Source organism: Porites lutea, chromosome 4 (genome assembly GCF_958299795.1).
Source record: "Porites lutea chromosome 4, jaPorLute2.1, whole genome shotgun sequence".
In the NCBI taxonomy this organism is placed as follows: Eukaryota; Metazoa; Cnidaria; class Anthozoa; order Scleractinia; family Poritidae; genus Porites; species Porites lutea.
Window position 1 is genome coordinate 33,048,832 of NC_133204.1, and position 19,475 is coordinate 33,068,306.

General features: G+C 39.5%; 1 protein-coding gene across 1 annotated transcript; it reads left to right on the forward strand.

Annotated features, from left to right (window-relative positions):
* The first annotated feature begins 3,488 nt into the window (after positions 1 to 3,488).
* LOC140934551 (uncharacterized) lies at positions 3,489 to 19,184 on the forward strand. The gene is made up of 5 exons (XM_073384156.1): positions 3,489 to 3,843; positions 8,870 to 9,226; positions 10,403 to 10,717; positions 17,465 to 17,717; positions 18,800 to 19,184. The coding sequence occupies exons 1-5, from the start codon at positions 3,792 to 3,794 to the stop codon at positions 19,182 to 19,184; spliced, it is 1,362 nt and encodes a 453-aa protein (XP_073240257.1). The 5' UTR covers positions 3,489 to 3,791.
* Positions 19,185 to 19,475: the final 291 nt, after the last annotated feature.

Sequence of the window (19,475 nt, forward strand, 5' to 3'; positions counted from 1 at the left end):
TTACTATCTTGTAATTAACAGCTTTTTTGTTATATACAAATTATTTTTAGCAATAACTATTTTGTAGGACGCGATTACGTAACTTTATTTTCGTAGATCAAACCTTATTATTCAATACATAATAAATAAATGAATTTTGTATAGAATATGTTTCCTATTCAGGACTGGTTGCAGTTTACTGGAGGTTTGGAGCTTTGGATCGAGTATAGAGTGGCGTTGGGTAGAAGTTGTGAGAATGTTGTGGTAAATGTAAATAATGATTGCAATATGAAATAGTTTTCAATGAATACCTTACATCAACGTCATAACAATGCCTTTAAGTAGTTTATAAATATTTCGTGGCTCTGTAGAAAATATGTTTAAGGTTAAATACATTATCCAAGCAATCAATGGTTATAATTACTTACAAAACTGTATGGATGAGAAAGGTATGGTCCCACAACTTAAGACCGGAATATATTTTAACAGAGACCTGTTCTGATTGGTGAGAAACCTACTTCGGCCTACTGCCGTGCAGGATTGCCCGGTAAAATGTTTGTTTCTGAATTTAGCATGGTACAGCGTTTCCTCATCAGCTTAAATAATTGGCTCCGTTTCGCTAAAGTGACGTAAATAAAACTGGCTTTTTAGCATCATCATGCAATAAATTAAGTCTGAACCCTCTCTAAAGAAGTGATAAGGTTATAAATATCTGAGTAACAATTGAGGCACTAGCCCTAGAAATTAGGCAGACAAAAATTGTTCAAAGACCTATAAGATTTGATACATCACTCTTAAAGGGTTACAAAATTGGTTCTGCAAGCCATACCCGAATGTAGGAGGTGGAGGGGAGAAATTTCCTTGGGTTCACATGCACCCCCTTATTACCCAAGATACACCTTGTGTTCAGATACACACCCTGTATCTCAGGTGAGGCCAACCCCCCTTCCCTTCCAATCAAAATACTACAACCGTTTCGGCACTGGACAGTTTCTACATTGGTAGGATGCTCTGCCTTAGGACTGTAGGATTGCAGAAATGCCATAATGAACAGCCACATAATGGCAAAAGACTTGCGATGAAGCTGTCGGCGAGGGATAAAGTGATTCCTGGGTACATTCTTAGATTTCGGATTCCACGCACTGGATTTCAGTCTTTGTCAGTGGAACTTGGAATCCGGATTCCAATCGTTAGTGGGATTCCGTATTCCAAAACCCAGGATTCTGGATTCGAGAAGCAAAATTTTCCAGGATTCTGGATTCCTGACTCCCTTCCCTTACATGGGATGACTTGCATGTTTTTTGAAACGGTACGAAACTGATATTTAACAATTATTCCTCGAGCCCGAATGGGCTCTGAGTCAATAGCCCATGGGGCCGAAGGCCGAATGGGCTATTGACTGCCATGATGGCGAGAGCATTAATTGTTTTAGTAAAATCCAACTAGTTGGTCAAAAATATCGAGACAAAACAACTTTAGCTAGCCAAACGCGATTCAGCCGCTGTTGTTTTGGTTTTCAAAGCCGGCGCTTTTCGCTACTAGTGAGCTATAACATATAGCCTAGTAGTAGCTCAACTAATCAGAACGCAGCATTCATAATAGACCACTAGTTGGATTTTACTAAAAAGAAATAAACTGTTTCTCAGCATGGTAAACTATGATAGCCGGTATTTTAAAAAAGACATTTTATTGCACGTATAAATATAGCAATTACTTGATGAGGCCGGCATGATCTGAACAATTATGTAGATGGAAGGGGTTGTTACCCGCCTCGGCCTTCAGTCAACACCATCCGAGATCTGCAAAATTCTGATCTTATCATGCTATAGCCGAATGTCTCATTATTCGTTTAAAATTATTCATACTTAAAAACTTACCTCGATCAATGTTTAAAATGATCGATGATAATTCAGGATTAAAGGGATGTTCTATCTGGCATAAATTCTGTTAATAGCAGTTATCATCCAGTCTTGGTTGAGTACTATTTTTGCTGTTCCTGCTATATATGTTTTCAGGCAAAACCTCGGCTATTTCGTCTTCGTAAGACGTGTGAAATCTTCCGCCATTTCCTTCAACTCTACCAAACCAAATGCGCTAACGCAACCTAGGCCTTCTCGGATGCCGTTCCTTTCAGCCTGTACTATTAACAATCCCTTATCAAGCCGGTTTCAGGCGTTCAGATATTCCAGCGACATTTTTGAACGACGCATGTCAACCGGAAGTGAGCGTTTTTCTTTTTTAATATGCCTTGACGCCACCACATTTGTATTGCTAAGTGTCTTTACTCTTATAGAGTTCAAAATCACGGCTCAAGGGTGCAAAAAAAAAAAACAACAACTTCCGGTTGACGTCCGTCGCTCCAAGAAGCTGTCGGTTAAGCTCCCTACTGGGGACGGGACAATGAGAGGTAAGCAGGAAACACAGCGAGGGGTGGCACTTCACTATAATCAGAACAAATTTTAGTGAATCCCGCTTACCGGGTAGCAGTCTAATCCCGTATATCCCATTAACGTTTCCCGAATCCCGGACTGTATTTTGGTGAAATCCAGGATCCTCGGAATACCCTTTCCGAACCGGTATGAAACTTACCCCCTTAGGCAAGCACTCAGTAATTTCGAAAGGGAAATCTACCGGCTTGACCTTGGGGTCTCCTTATATTAATTTCGTTCGTGATGGTCGACATTTTCTGAGAGCTCTTTTCTGCACTGTGATTCACAGTGACTGAATATATACCGCAGGGTTTGTTTTGTTTCACGAATGTTAATTTGTATCGTATGATAGACGAAATTACAGCTGAATTTTTAAGGAGTTGGTGTGGATTTTCCGCATAGATTTGGCGTATAATTACCTTACTGAGAAACAATTATTGGGTGCCAATCGGGAGCTTATCCAGACAGGCAGACTACGTTATTGTTTGACCCCTTATCCCTTATCCCGGGGAAGACTCCGCATATGAAAGGGGTGGGGATGCTCGTCGGAAATTTTGCATTAAACCCCTAAAGGAGACCGATCTGGGCGTGGCCCAAGCTTTTCTTGACCCCTAATTAAAAAGAGACCATGTTAAAACACAGACAATATATACATTTTGATATTTTTTTGCGTGCAACCCTATACGAGACCTTCACAGCTGAATATGATGGCGTTTTGCCCAGAACACCCCAAGTGAGACCAAAATCCGAAATTTACATCCCTGAGGGAGACAACGAGCATCCCCACCCCTTTCATATGCCGAGTCCCCCCCGCCTCCGGGCCCTTATCTACTCTTCTTTCTAATTATATTTAAGACGATAAGACGACAGTTTGAAAAAAGGGGGATACGAGGGCATTTTTTAAAGTTGTAATACTTTGTTACGTACATGTGACACTGGTCATGTCTCGGGTCCTTTTTTAATGTTTAACAGCCCGCTCATTTAACACATCTTTAGATTACTTGTAATAGTTTAGCAAGGTCACGTCAAAATTAGAACTCGGTCACTTGTGGCTTCCGTTGTTCAGGGTAAATCGCTAATTGATTACTGTTTAGTATGAAAAATGTGTCGGTTGAGTTTATTTGTGCGGATAGTAATAGCCCTTGCTACGATCACGAACTAAGTTTTTCGTTCTTAAATTAATGGATGCTCATTCCTGTCATTCCAGAGGACATGTCGGGACATAAAACTTCTTCCCAAATCTTGATAAACCTGGTGAGCTATGTGCAGTGGGGCTTACCCCATGACGAAGGGGGGAAAGCCTAAATATCATCTGTTTGTACACTTGCACAGCTGATTTGAAAAGGATTTCCACAGTTCGCAACAACAGTTGGAGGACAAAATATGTTGACGATATGGATCTGTTTCGTGTTATTCTCCTCCACAGGTTTGAACGGTAAGAGCCAGACGAGTACTTGCATTTTTCTCATTTACTTTTTGAAAGTTTACAGCTGTTACAGCCCTCGCACAATCACGTAACATAACTGAAAGCATACACTGAAATACTACCCTCTCACGCAGACGTTTTGGTACTACATCTGCTACATAATTTTGTTTTCAATGCCCAAACATTATTATACGTAAATAGGAAAAGAACGACTAAAAATTTCCAGTTCTAATTTATGATAATATCATGATAATATCGGAATGGTTCACTCTTACAAACGACCGCGCTGTATTTTGCCCACCGTCCTAAAACTGAGAAAATTTGTTGTCGCGATCTAGAGATCAGTAATGCGGCCCAGTGAATGCTTATACTTGGTTTATATTAAATTGTACTTTTAAGAGCGCTTAAAATCGAAGCGATAATTGGGAAATTTGTGAATACTTTTGATCACGAGTAACGCATAAGACTATCCTAATGAACGATGCGGTCAATTAAGCAAATACACTTAAGCATGGAAAAAGGATCAGTAAATTCTAATAAAATTTGGCCGTTGTAAATTTTAGACAAAGTGTCACGGTTCAGTCGTATGGAAGAGACAAGAGTTGTGACTTTGCTTTTGTTTTAATCCGTTATGTTTTCGTCTCACTCATGTATTCTTCTGGCAACTTCTCTGTTTCACCAGTTAATTTCTACTATTCGGTTAGTCAATTCATTTTCATTTTCTGAACTGACAGTTTTTGAAAGCAACCAATATCGCTTCTTTCAATCCTTGTTCCACACTAAATATATCTATGATGACTCGACTGTCCCTGCAACCCATTCACTATTTATTCTTTGGTCTATTTATACTGCTCTGACTTGTTTACTAGCACATTTTCCCTTAACTGACTCAGTTTTTTTTTATTTAACATAAAGGACAAAAAAAAATAAGACGACTGTCCTCAAAGTCTGCGAGAATAGCCATAGAATTACTTTCTTTATCTGGCGTTTAATATCAACGCATATCTTCATACAACAATTGAAATCGCTCTGTTTGTGAAATTAACATGTACATATCCTTTGTCCTCGACGACATATCAAATATTGATATTTTTGAATGTGTTCTGCTGCACATTCAGAGCTTTTGTTGTGCTTTATATTAAAGCTGTTGCTGTTTCCTCCTTCGTCCGTTGTGGTTGCTTAGCATTGTTATCGTGGGGGGACTTTTTTCTTGTTTAGGAAATCGACTTGATTGTAGTATAAACAAAATAAATACATTACACTTAGAACCATCCTGAGAAAACCACAGACAATACGAAGTGTTGACATTGGGTATTTTTTTGCGTGTATGAATTTATTGCCGGGAGGTCCACTTTTGTAATAATTGTTACACATCAGACACATAATTTTTATGTCATCACTGTCATGGAACCCGGCATGACAACCAAATTATCGGTTTGCATTCACAAAAGAAAAAGAAAAAGAAAAACACGACCAATCATCAGTGACATTGTTAAAAGACAGTGCAAAAAGTAACAAAACATTGAAATTTAACCAGTCTATAACTAAATGATAATAAAAATTGATTACCACGCAGATTTGATTGATTGGATTTTCCCCTGATATCTTTGAAGAAAATGAACATTCTTTGTTGCGCTTTCGATTTCCCTTTGCGTTATTGCCCTTTTCACTTTAATTGTTGCTTCGAATGGTTCTCGTTTTTCGCTGATTAACTAAGAGCTAAAAATATTTCACGGGGACTGTTACGTTGCAGCTGTTGCATCATCTTAACATAATGTTGCGAATCTTGCGATTGCCACCAACCCAATGATTTTCCCGGTAAAACTCCCTTAAAAAACACTCACAGTTGCTTGGATTTAACACATATAATTTTCATCTCACAATCACAACGTACTCGGTTTACGTCCCAAACGCAACTACTCTGGAATCTTAGAACAATGATATAAAGAAATCTATTTGCAGAAGGACTGATAAAAATCTACGTTTGCTTCATTGGTTAATTTTGACAGTTTTCGGCTTAAATCAACTTTAAAAGGTTTCTTATCGTTGAAGAATGACATCAAAAACTAATTGTCTGAAGTCTTTACGAATTGTTTCTCTTGGTTCTGAGATTAGAGACGTTTGTCACCTATATCCCGCATAAACTGATATGTCGACAGCTAGGTCATTCGTGCTTATACTCGTCGTCATAGCTTTCAAAGGTAAGTACATCCTACTACTATTTTTGTTTTCATAGCACAAATCAAGATTCAAACACTTGGTTGCTTCTTTGATAAAACATCGATCACTGCATGGATGCAGCCAGTAGTCAATGTGAAAGTCAGTAGTCTTTGACAAAACTGCAGCCCGGTAATTGCTGTAAGCTTAATGCCATTATAAAAAGTTCTCGACTGGGCCCGGTTCAAACGTCGAACTTCAACATGTGCCGAACCTAATGCATAAATTAGGTTAACGTATTTTTCAATATAACCGCGCTTCTAGGCAGTAGTCTTAACCAACTATCAAGGAAACTCAAAAGAAGGTTGGGACCCTGACCGATTTAAAAGCCATAAAGATGAAAGATCTATTTTATTCAGGCACTTGCTATTGTCTTGCGGAGATAATCTCGAGTGCCGTGCGGCTTTTGTAAAAATCGAAAAGATAACAAGGAATATATTTGATCAAGATCGCGCTCTATATCCCATGTTTTTAACTTAAATTGGAATCGATCGATAACATATCATAACCTATACTATAGCGAATACAACAGGGGTCAATGCAAAATCCCCCTCTGGCAATTGTTTTGAAAGGAAAATAATTTATGTATCGGTCAAATCGAAGCTTCAACATACCCCCCCCCCCCGGGCAACCCCTCGGGCATTTGACTTTTTTGAAAATTATCGTTCAAATTGCCCCCTACCCGGGCCAAAATGCCGTTCAAATGCCCCACACTAGGGTCCATTCAGGCGATCAAATGCCCCCACCCCGGGGACATTTCACAGGCACAAAAATGACAGAAGGACGGCGGAAACACCTTCAGTTGTCGAACAAAATATTTACTGAGAAACACTGTTAGCGTATTTACTACGAACAAAAGTCTCGTGCAAAACGGCGGAAATCGCTGCTACAAGGTCACAGAATGCTCAGCTTTTCTTCGTCATGCAACATACAAAGCGTTCTATAAAAAAGATCCCACCTATTGAGATTACTACATCATGACCATTTCACTCTGACATGCATCATCGTTCACCTTATTAATTAACATACTTGCAGTAGGTCAAAGTAGATGACCTGACCTTTTTATCTTATTTTATTAATGTTGTTGCTGATTGAATTGCCGATATAGGTATTGTATTTCATTGTAAACACAACAATAAAATACATTCATACATTCAAAGCGTGAATCCAATATTAAAAATTTTAAAATTTAAATACTTCAAGTACGGCACAAAGCTTGTTTAAGCCCTTTCCTCGCAACCAATTGGCCACAAAGGCACAATCTTTTCCACGAAAATCCTCTAAAACCGCGTCCCCCATGATAGCTCGCCACGCCAAAAATTTTACATGAAATCGAGGGTGCAGTTCAAATTCCCCACCCCTAAAGCATGGGGATCAAATTCCCCACCCCCTGGAAGACTCTGAGACGGCAAAGGTGTCAAATGCCCTGGGTATGCCCGGGGGGGGGGGGCATGTTGAAGCTTCGATTTGACCGATACATTACCTCTTGTAAGCACAGGCGGCCCAAACTCATTACATGAACGCGGACGTGACTCTTGCTTGCGAGCCGTGTTGTGTTACAAACGGTTATTTGGGATCGATCGGTTTTTCTTAAAAGAGATAAAAAATGTTATGTTTTTAAATAAAATTGACGTACCTTATTGCCTTGTTGTATTCTTTGTTGTTTGCCCGCGTCTCAGGCCGTTTTGAAGGGTTTTCGGCGAGTTAGCGCTAATTTGATGTTCCACAGTGAGTTGCAGTCGAACACCAAAATAGTGCTAACTCGCCGAAAACGCTTCAAAACAGCGTGAGACGCGGGCAAACAACAAAGAATACAACAAGGCAATAAGGTACGTCGATTTTATTTAAAAACATAACATTTTTTTACTTCTTTTAAGGAAAACCGATCGATCCCATACAAGCCTTTGAAAATATCCGTTTGTAACACAACACCGCTCGCAAGCCAGAGTCACGTCCGCGTTCAAGCAATGAGTTTGGGCCGCCTGTGTTGTAAGTAGATCAGTATCTCTAAAGAGTGATTCACATGACGTCACGGCGGCCATATTGGTGTCCCAAAACAATGAAACGGTGGCCATGTTGGTAGACTGTTCACAGTCCTCTATTTTCCCGTACGATCGTCGAGATCGAGCGCTTTGCGTTACGGGCTGCCATCTTGCATGAGTGTCAAAACTACTTAGGGGGCGGGGGCGGTTTGGGAGGAAGCGTGATGTTATTACAGTCCCTCTATTTTTCTCGCCCCCCCTCCCCCTAGAGCTATAATCCTCGACGCCCACCCCCTCGGTACATTTGAAAAAGATAGCCGTGACGGAAAGACGCGCTATATCTAAACTATCTCACGAAAAAATAGGGGACTGTGAACAGTCTACCATGTTGGTGTCCCAAACCAATCCTCTGGGAGTTCAACTCTTTTCTCATGCAAACGCTTTCTTTTGTTCCAATAAATCGTTTATTTTTTTGTGTTGTTTTCAATATCAACGTTTTCAGACAATTTCGACTCAACCTGCGTCATGGACAAAGACAAACAATACAATAACATGAAAAACATCTACATCAAATCGCAATAACTAGATTAAACGCCTTCGTTCGTTTATTTATTCATTCATCCATTCATTCACTTACTGACCTTCGTTCACAGTTAAGGTTAAACGACACTCTTAACGGTTTGGGCTGAAAAGAGTATAAAAAAGCTCTAGGTCAAGCCTTAATTCTCCGCTTTAATGATTTAGTTGCTTGACCAGATTGGAGATTGACACCTGTCTAATTATCTTTTCCTTTACTTACAAATTATTTCGTTTCCCTGCCTTTTTTTTTTCTTTAGGTGCTCGTGCTGTAGACAAGAATGTTTGCCCAAAAGAAATGGTCGAATTGTATTGTCCCCCTCTTGAGCAAGCCATCCGGAGCGGAGATTACAGAGAACTCATCTGGAAAGTCGCCGACCCTTGTGACAAATCTGAACGAGAAATAGGTTATTGTAATGAAAAACTCCGCTGTACCAGATACAATTCCCTGGGAAACTTTGAGAAACGTATAACGATCGGAAGTGGTCCTGTAAATGGGACATTGTACGTGGAGCAGTGGATCAAGGATGACTTACTGACATTTACATGCTCTGTGCAAAGAAAACAGAACAAACACCCACTCGTTTACCAAGTAAATGTTTCCTCTTCCGTGAATTGTAAGTAGAATTTGATGGGTATTTTGGTTTTTTTTGTTTTTATTTTTATCCCTCAGTTAGTGCGCGCACTGTGATTGGTTAACGGTTTAGGGGGCCTGATAAATCACTGTCAGTAATATACCGTAAACTGCCGCTTATAAGCCCTGGGCTTGTACAAGTTCGTAAGGGGTTTTGGGTGGGCTTATAAACAGGGGGCTTATATCCGGATGGGCTTATAAGCGGACGAAAAAAAAAACGTTTTGAAATGAGCAACAACACTGTTGATCGACGTATGATTTAAATTTATTACTGTTACAATTGAAGCCTTAAAAAGGCAGCAATAAATCGAATTCAGTTAAATTTCAAAACAAAAACTGGAGGGGGTCTTTTATCCGGATGGGCTTATAATCGGATCTAATTTGTTGTTTGCATGTAGGTGGGCCTATAACCGGGGGGGTTTATAAGCGGATGGGCTTATAAGTGGCAGTTTACGTACAGGCCGAACTGATTTGAAGGTTTGCTTTCAGTCTGGTTGCAAGTTTGTGTGCCTTGGACTATAATGAGTATTACAAGGGCTAAAGGAATGTTTTTGACGACTCAAAGTCACAATTTTGGACGCTCCTGTTTATGAGTTGACGCACTTAGATCATCAACAGCCGTCCTGCTTGAATTGAAAGATGTATACTACTTTTCTCTATTTGTACTGAAAGTTACAAAACCTTGGGCCATTAATCCGCGCAGAAAAAACGACATCTTGCTCTGATTGGCTGATAGTCACTATAGTTCCAAACGCATTAAAATCCTTTTCAGCTTTGCATTCGAAATTTTTTTCATCGATGGAAACTTTCTCTTCCCGAAAGATCGACAACAGGAAAAAGATTGCACTCGAGATTTTGAAAGAGGTTGCGTTTGTAGGCTGTAAATTTCAAGCCAAATTCTGCCCTTTTGGTGGCCTATTTGACTCAACCATCCAACTGAGAAAAAGCTCTCATGTTGCCGTTCGATTGTTCAGAAATAGATCAAAATATATCACAGATAACGTCAAAATGTGGTACGAACATGTGACACGAGCCACAAGCGAGTGTCGAATCCCTGCTAGTAAATGGGCATGTGGGCCTGTGGTCCAAGTGAGCAAAGGCTGTTAAAATGCATGAACGTTTTCGTACATTGAACAAGGCTTTGTTTTCATCTTTTCAGGCCTGACTTTAATTGCAAATCAAGCTTTTAACCTCAGCGGGGCACTGGGTAAAATGGTCTCCATAGGTAACATTCAAGACATGTGGTGGTACTGGATCAAACGCGATCGAAAGATGCAGAAGATTGCATATTGCAACTCCGAGTCGTGCGTGTTCGACGAGTGTAACAGTACCTGTCAATCAAGGCTCAGGATTGACAGAGCGACACTGGAATTGACGGAAGTTAGGGAAGAAGACCGTGGTTTGCAATTACAATGCCAAATATTTCCCAAATTCCAGGTGTACACGATGAAAATCAGTGTTGTTCTGCCAAAAGGTCAGTCTAACATATATATCACAGATCGCGGGTAAAGACTCTTAAGAGGGCAGTCTGGTTGTTTCTTGGTTGATTTGAGTAGGAAAAAAATTAGAGTAGAAAAGGCGTACACAGAAACTAGTTAGCCCTGTAATAAGCTCAGGGGCACCTTGTTCTAGTGATGGACTATCTGTTACTAATTAATTCCCTTATATTTTAATTTTCAACAACACCCAAATCCGATATTTTTCATTTTACTATAACTTAAACATCCACAAAATATACCATCTTATTAAACTCTTTAACACGTGGCCTCATCGGAGCAATCAGGTGTTTTATCTTTCGTATGCTAGAAGATTATGCCGCAAAGAATTAAGTAAAACCTTTAGTCATAATCCTTAAAAATGTAAATAGTTAAGTTTTTGTTGTTGTTACCTTTCCTCATTACTATCCGGCTTTTCCCAATAAATTTCTCTCCTAAGAAAACCAGTTCAGTTAATTACGCCATGTGTCTTCTGTTGGTATGCTTTTCGCCGCAGGCGGGAAGGGGCGCCGAGGCCGAAATTTTCTCCTGTATAGGCATTCAATTCTGAACGAATACTTCTTTCTATGATTGACCTAGACTCTTATAGCAACCCAAGTATTACTCTTGGCAAGAATACAAAGATGCCTTCTAACAACTCTGAGTTGCCTTCCAAAACATCAAGAAAGAGTTCAGCTGGGAGCTATGGTGCACAAACTTCAGCTAGCGGCAGGACCTTATTAGCGTTTACATCAGTTCTAATTGGCTGGATTCTAGCAGTGTTAGAGATTTCTTAACAGATTTATCTCTCTTTTGGATACTGACCTGGCTGCTGCTCTCTTACTGTAAATTCGATCGCATAATGCCATAGTAACAACTATTAATAATGTTGTCTATGAATTGGTTAGGATCAAGAGCTATTATGGCTCTTGTTAGAATAAAATGACCGTGCCGATTAAGTCCATGAAGTTTGTAGAAAAGGCATTAGGAATGCCAAAGGACTTAATTTTGCTAGCCATGCTGGAAACTGACCATCAAAAAGGAAAACCGAGACCCGATAAGCTTATAGGAATTTGTATATTCTTCACAAAAAATTATAATTTAGGCGACTTTTGGATTCATGTAATTTAACATTAAAAATTCACTTTTCATTTCAAGACAACAAGGACATGGGCGATTTAGTGAAATACTGGCCTCGTGCTTCGATAAAATACAAAACAAGGCGCGTCCAAAAATGATTTTACCTCTGACAAACTACTTTTGTAGTGTGTTCACAAGGAGCAATTAAAAAGGTAAAAACTCAGAAATTCAAGGACAAAAATTCTTTTTTTCAGACAAGAGAATTGTTATCAAAAAGTACTCGCTAATGTTTAAAATATTTTCAAAATAATTTATGCTAAGCGTATGTGTATTTATAAGCGTAAGCTTTTTGAAAGTAGAAAGATAATGTATAAGTACACAATGATGGACGTTATCTAGTGAAATAAGATTTTATCTTAGGGTTTATAAGTTAAATACGACTTTCACCGTATGTAAATGTATTTTTTGTAATTTATTTATAGTTTATAAATATTTCGTGGCTCCTTAGAAAAATGTTTTTTGTTTAAATACATTATCTAAGCAACTAATGGCTATCATACTGTGATGGATGTAAAACGGTATAGTCCCTTAAATAAAGAATGAAATGTATATTTTAGCATTGATGGCGAAAAGTTATTTAGTTATTATCACGGCGATTTGTCGATTGGCAAAACCCTACTTCGACCGATTGTCGTGAACGACAGGCCATTCAGGACTTCGTGCAACGTTTGCACATCAGCTTACTAATAAATAGTTGGACCAGTTTAAGGACTCATACGCAAAAAGGACGTAAATAAAATAAGCAACTTTTTAGCATCATGCAGTCTGAAGTCAAGAACTGGTGGGGTTAAAGATCTGACTGTGAACAATTGAGGCACTGGCCATAGAAATTAGGCACAAGTCACATTTCCTATCGTTTTACTATAATATTGTTAGCCCGTCAGACAAGAATTGTTCAAAGGTGCATGGCCTTTGGTACATTACTTTTAATGGGCTGTTACAAAATATTCCTCATCCTGTACGAGTCTCTTTGCTCAATTCAAACACCACCTCTTTGTGTTGAACTAAAGAGGAAAAAAAGATTCATTTAGCGACCTATCTTTTTCTCAATGCTTAACAGCCGAGCGCCTCATTATTATCCGACATCATTGTTTACGATAGCCTTTGTACATGTGCCAAAGAATTGTTCTCGGCATTAAATAAAGAATATTCACAAAATAACGCTTCATTTACACTTGATCCCCTGGTACAGTAGTTCGAGTACGAGTACGGTACTCGCTGGGCACCAATGCAATGTGAAAACTTCCTTTCTTATAGCCTGAGAAAACAGCCGACATTTGGCGACGCTACCACTGGTTTCCCCGCCAAATGACGTCTGAGAAACAAGCGCAGAAATTCCATACTGATGACGTGGTTGAATCAAATTTACCTTTTTCCGTGTAACCACCACAGGATTCGGGCAAGGTACCGGTGCCCACGAGAGACATTGTACTCGGGCACTAAAGTAGGCATAAGATTCCTGCGTGCACGCGTTTTCTTTTAGCTCAGAAGCAATCCACTATTTTGCACACCCATTACTGTCGGCTGTACTCACTTCTCAAAATATCCTGTGACCAAGCAAAATGGTTCAAATTTGGGTTCAACCCATACGTTCGGTACAGGCGGTACGGCACTGTGTACAGCCAGTACACTGGGTAGCCCCAGTACATGCGGTACAGCCGGTACAGTCAGCAAAGACAAAGCACATCTTGTACAGCCAGTACAATGGGTACAGCAGGTACAGCTCACACTCGGAACAGTCGGTATGCTCGGTACAACCGGTCTTCTCGTATAACTGACAGCAGTAGCTGTTGTCGAGGAATAATTCTTTTAGATCGACTTTACTTCAGACATCAAGGCACACAACACCTGTTCACATGATTCTGAAGATACGCGCCAAGCAGAGTTAACTGAAAACAAGAGGCCAAAAAATTTAGTTGGCTATTGAAACTTTCAAGTAGAGTCTTATTACTGGTGGGAAATAACAATTTTATAAATACATGACAGTAATATTATTCTGAAAAAAGTTCCATTGTTCTTGCGTTCTGGCCAATCAGAGAGCCGCTTTGGATCGATGGTGGGCTACCCAACTGACCTAGCCTGCGAAAAGGAAGGAGGGCTTGCAACTACGTCGCTGAAATTTGAATATCGGCAAGGAGAAAGTCGATGCGAAATTCTGTTGGGCGGAGACGACATTAGTGATGACGTGTCACCCATGGCCCGTGTTGCGTCAATGTTTGTTTACATTCGCGCTCGTTTCCGCTTCGCGCTGATTGGCGGAAATTGGAGGGGAAATGGAGGCGGAATTCAAATTCCAGAGACGTACCTTGTGGCACTAAATTTTGGTTCTGATTTTGGCGATTTTTCCAGCGATCCGCAAAAATTTAATGCCTCACGGTCCAAGCTCTCCTTCCTTTTCCCGTCCCGCCGCCAGTGCGTCCCGGAGAGCTTGCTCACAGGATACCAAAAACCTTTAAAACCGGAAAAAAAATTAAAAAAAATGTCATTGTTTGGAATACAAAGTTCTACCATCTTGCAGCCTTTGAACTCAAACAGATAAAAACTCCTTAAGAAAGCAGTTTCAGGCGCTCTACTGACCCGCCGTGATTTAAAATGATTCAAAAAATTTGTCTGGGTTCCATGGATGATAAGGTTATCTTTGGTGTCTCGTTTTCGGCACCACTTGAGTAATTTTATACACAATTTTCATGGCACGCATGAAACAACACGTTAATTATCTACATTACATAAAGAGGAGAAATAGAAAAGGGGAAAAAGGCGACGAGTAATTAATCACTGATTCGTAAACCACTGAAAAGAAAGGTTTGTGATTTAGCCAGTAAAATAAAAAATTAATAACAAAATTTAATTCCTTGATATTGTCAGTAGGTCAAGACAATTTGTCAGAATACTTTTCTTTGATTCGCATTCAATTGTCTCATGCCTTTCATTTTCATTTCACTTCACTGTTGGTACGTTCCCAGGGGTTTTAGTTTCCCGTATAAAATCGTTTAACGCCCCGAAAACCCCCGAACATGTTAATATGAAACTGAGACTGAATTCCCCCATAACAGTATCAGCTGCTGCCTTAAGATTTTACGAACTACCCGATTGCATTACCGCATTTTTTTTTTATGGATTAACTGAGGTAAAAATATTTCAAGGGACTCTTTAGCCAGAGAAAACAGCTGACATTTCGCGACACCACCAATGGTATGCCTGAGGAACGACATCTGAGCTAACGAGTCCGTCTTGACACTACTTCGCAGCGAAACCAGTGATGGCGTCGCGAAATGCCGCCCGCTGTTTTCTCAGCAATCGAAACAGGGAGAGTCCCCTGACGAAAATTTTCAGCTGTTGGATCTTCTGAACTCCATGCATATATATATATATATATCGTTAGTAAAGCGATATACGGTCATTATCTGAAGTCGCTACGCAGTATTACAATTGGTTCTAAGATCATCAGAGAAGTATTTTTTTTACTGATATCCAGGAAATATTTCGATTGCTAGGACATTTCATTTCGCACTTATAGTATTTACCGTAAGAGGTAAGTACCAGAACATCCTATTACTATTACGTGTTTACAACTTAGACGTTTGTTTTTGCAGCACAAACAAAATTCAACTGGTTCTTTTCCAAAACATCGATCATTCAAGAAGTTATCAAGTCAATAAGAACCGGTATACCGGAGAATCGCGCGTCAAAACGCGCTTAAAAGCGGCTGCTTGTTATTAAGAAAACAGGGCCCGACTAAGGCCCGGTTCAGGCGCCGAACTTTTCACGAGCCGAACCTAATTCGAATTAAGGCCGACTCAAATTATTCAGACCGGCTGAATCGATTCAGACGCCGATCTTAGTTGCAGCTGAACCAAGTTCAAAAGGCGAAAAATGTGAATTCGGTCAAACTGCTTACAAAATACGTTATAATAATTTATGCATTAGGTTCGGTACATGAAAAGTTCGACATCTGAATCAAAGCCGTTCCAAAGGCGAAATTCCCGGCAGGGTTAGGCGTAAAGAACGGCTGAGCCGTTCCAAATTGAAACAGGCGTTCCTAATGATTGATTCAGACGCCAAACTTTTAATGTACTTAATTCGATGTATTAAGTTCGGCTCATGAAAAGTTCGGCGTCTGAACAGGGCCTAAGAAACTGCATTATAAAACGTTCTGCCGGATAACTGAGCGATCTTTAACAATTATCAAAGACACTTATTAAAGAGGGGAATCTGGACATTGAAATGCCATACGGATGAAATCTAATTTTTTGGTACTTAACTGTTGTCCCGCGGAGTTCAGCACGAGTGCCATCTTCCTGACTTTTTTCGTGAAAACAGAAGAGATAATAGTGAAAACATTTTATCACGATCGCTTCATCTCATTACTATTACCTTAGATGGAATCGATAAAGTTTCAAATAATAATTTCAAGAGAGACCTGTTTGACGAGCATTTTAAAACAATACGCCAGAGGTCAATCCAAAATTATCCTGCAGCATTTGTTTTGCCTGTTTTGACAGGGAAAGAATGGAACCGTTATTGCAGTTCACTGATAAGCATCTCTGATTTAATTTCATCATGTCTCCCTAGCAACTGTTTTATTTGGTTTTTTTTATAATATCACATTCGACTTTTTCTTACAATTTCGACTCAATCTCCCCTATCGACATAGTACACCTGCATAATAAGAATAACTGGGTTCAGTGAACGAGATTTTCAGGCTTTTTTTGTTAACTAAACGTCCACTTAAAAGTGTTTTTTGTTTTGTTTTGAAAAACCTTTCAAAGCTAGCTAAAACCCACTTAAAGACCTAATTAAAATTTAGGGAAGTCTTTGAAAGAAAAAACATGCCAATTTGTGATTTGGGCTTCAAAAAGAGTAGAAAGTGCATCTCTTCATCTTGCACATTGCAAATAATCCTGTGCTATAATACTGATTACAAAGTAATCCAGGGCGATGTACTTCCAAAACGAAGAATTTAATTAGAAAAGTATCGAGAATACTTGTTCTAACATCAAATTAACTTACTTCACACAGGGAAGTGCGCGGGCACGGTATTATCACGCACTAGCTGTGACATTTCTGATTCAGAAACAACGATTGCCTGAATAACGTACAAAGCACTTTCCATGTGGTGTTGTGTTTATTAGATAGATACTGAGACATCCCCCATTCTATCAGCCTAATATTTTAAATCTTTCCAAAGCGCTAAAATGGTAGAATTTGCTGCTACACATCGCCAAATAACATCATGAAAAAAACAGCGCCTCCTTTCAAAGACTGCACCTGTTAGGAAGGCTAATAAGAGTATAAGGTAATACAGGAAGTACAAGCAGTCTTAACTCTTAATTTTCAATTGACATTCGTATGCCAGCGGAAAATTTGGCCGTTTTGAATATAAAGCTTAACAGAAGACAAAACAGCTCCTATTAAAAGTACAACCCAAGCTAAAAACTTCTTCCCCTTTCCATGCAAGCAAGTTCTCTACAATTCTCGAGCTCTTCGTATATTTTTTTAATTATACGAGGAATTACATCTGTATACCATACTACACTACAGTTACAGTTTGTCTAATTATCTTTTATTTGCAAATTATTCCCTTTCTCCTGACTTCTTTTTCTTAGGTGCTCACGCTGTAGACATAAAAAATGTTTGCCCAAAAGAAATGGTCAAATTGTATTGTCCTCTTCTTGAGCAAGCCATCAAGAGCGGAGATTACAGAGAACTCATCTGGAAAGTCAACGACCCTCGTTACAAATCTGACTCTGACCGAAAACTGGGTTATTGCGACGAAAATCTCAGCTGTGCCACATATAATTCCCTGGGAAACCTTGGAAAACGTATCATGATCAGAAATGCCCCTGTAAATGGGACTTTGTACGTGGACCAGCTGATAAAGGATGACATTCTTACTTTTACATGCTCTGTACAAAGAAAACAGAACAAAGACCCACTTGTTTATCAAGTGAATGCTTCCTCTTCCGTACGTTGTGAGTAGAATTAGAACGATTACAGTATTTGTGTTTATTTTTGTCAATATTCTTTTCATTATATCTCTCAGTTAGTACGCGCGCTGTACTCTCGTTTTTCCGCTACGATTTATGGCCCAAGCGCAATCAAAAACTCGGTCCGTAATTTACAATACGAGTCTCGAATTCGGTTACGAAGAGGTTTGAACTCCTATAGATGCTTGCCAAAAGTTTTTCAAAATACGCGTTGGAAAAGAAGGAAAACCAGACATTTCGACGGTGCCATCTCCTCTTCGTTTTCGCCTTTAAACCACTGACGAAGAGAGAGCAACCTCGAAATGTATAGCTTTCCCCCTTTGTTCAACGCGCATTTTCAAAAACTTTGACATTCACTCGATTATTTGCGTTGCACAGCTTCTTCTAATTTTCGCACAAAAGGGCACCCGCACTCATCACGTTCTCGGGCGCCTTTATTCCCCTTTTCCCTTCCCCTTCAAAGGCCTGTCACGCAGGTAACGTACTCCTACAGATGGATGCCAAATATTTCCTAGTTTTCGTGTTGGGCGCACGGCATTGTCACAGCCTGCTTGGTAGGCGTTTGAAGGGAAAGGGAGTATACAAAAGGGCTTGCGCGTCTTCATTCCCCTATCTCTTCGCCTTCAAACACCCGCCACGTACGTTAGAAGGGTCAGCGACAACCTAAAGTAGCTTTTTAAGCAATCTCCTAAAGTATCATATAAAAAGTACACTCGCCATTGTGTACTGTTCAAACATTTTAAAAACAAAGTTTCGGACAAAAAGGGGAACCAATGACCTCCCCGCTAAATGTGCCAAATATCAAAGTCAAAGGCTGTTCAAATGAATGAGTGTGTCCGTACATTGATTAAGGTATAATTTTCATTCATCCCTTTTTAGGCCTGACTTTAATTGCCAATCAAGACGTTAACCTCAACGAGGCACTTGAAGAAGAAATGGCATCGATTGGTATAGCACTCAAGATGTGTGGTGGTATTGGATCAAACTCGATGGAGAAAAGGAGAAGATTGCATATTGTAACCCTGAGTTATGCGTGTTCGGCAATTGCTGTAACAGTACCTGCCAATCAAGGTTTAGGATTAAAGGAGCGACATTGGAATTGACAGGCGTTAGGAAAGGGGACCGTGGGTTGCAATTACAGTGTCAGATATTTCCTAAATTAAAGGGCAGAATGGCTAGTGAACGTACTGCTCAGTTCTACTCGATAAAAATCAGTGCTGTGTTGCCAAAAGGTCAGTCTAGTAGCTTATTTCACAGATCGTGGGTAAATGTTTACTTCTTAATGTGCGAGCTCAGAAATCCTAAATTGCGGGAATTATTCTATTCTTCTCACCCTTAGTTATGTGTATGTTTATCAGTATGCCTCTAAAGAAAACAAATCTAGTTACTAAACTATGCTTGGGGTAAATTTAACACCGCAGAATTTTTTCCGACGTAAGCTTAACCCAAGATCCCTTCCGGTAAAGACAAAATACTCTCGATAGTATATTGCATGAAAAAGTGGACTCAATTTTCGAATTTTAGAATTGGACTAAGGAAACGAACATATTGTTCGTAATACGAAAACATGTTTTAGTTAGTTTTGTTACTAGCTTATCGGTTATTCCAATCAATTTCTATATAAACATAA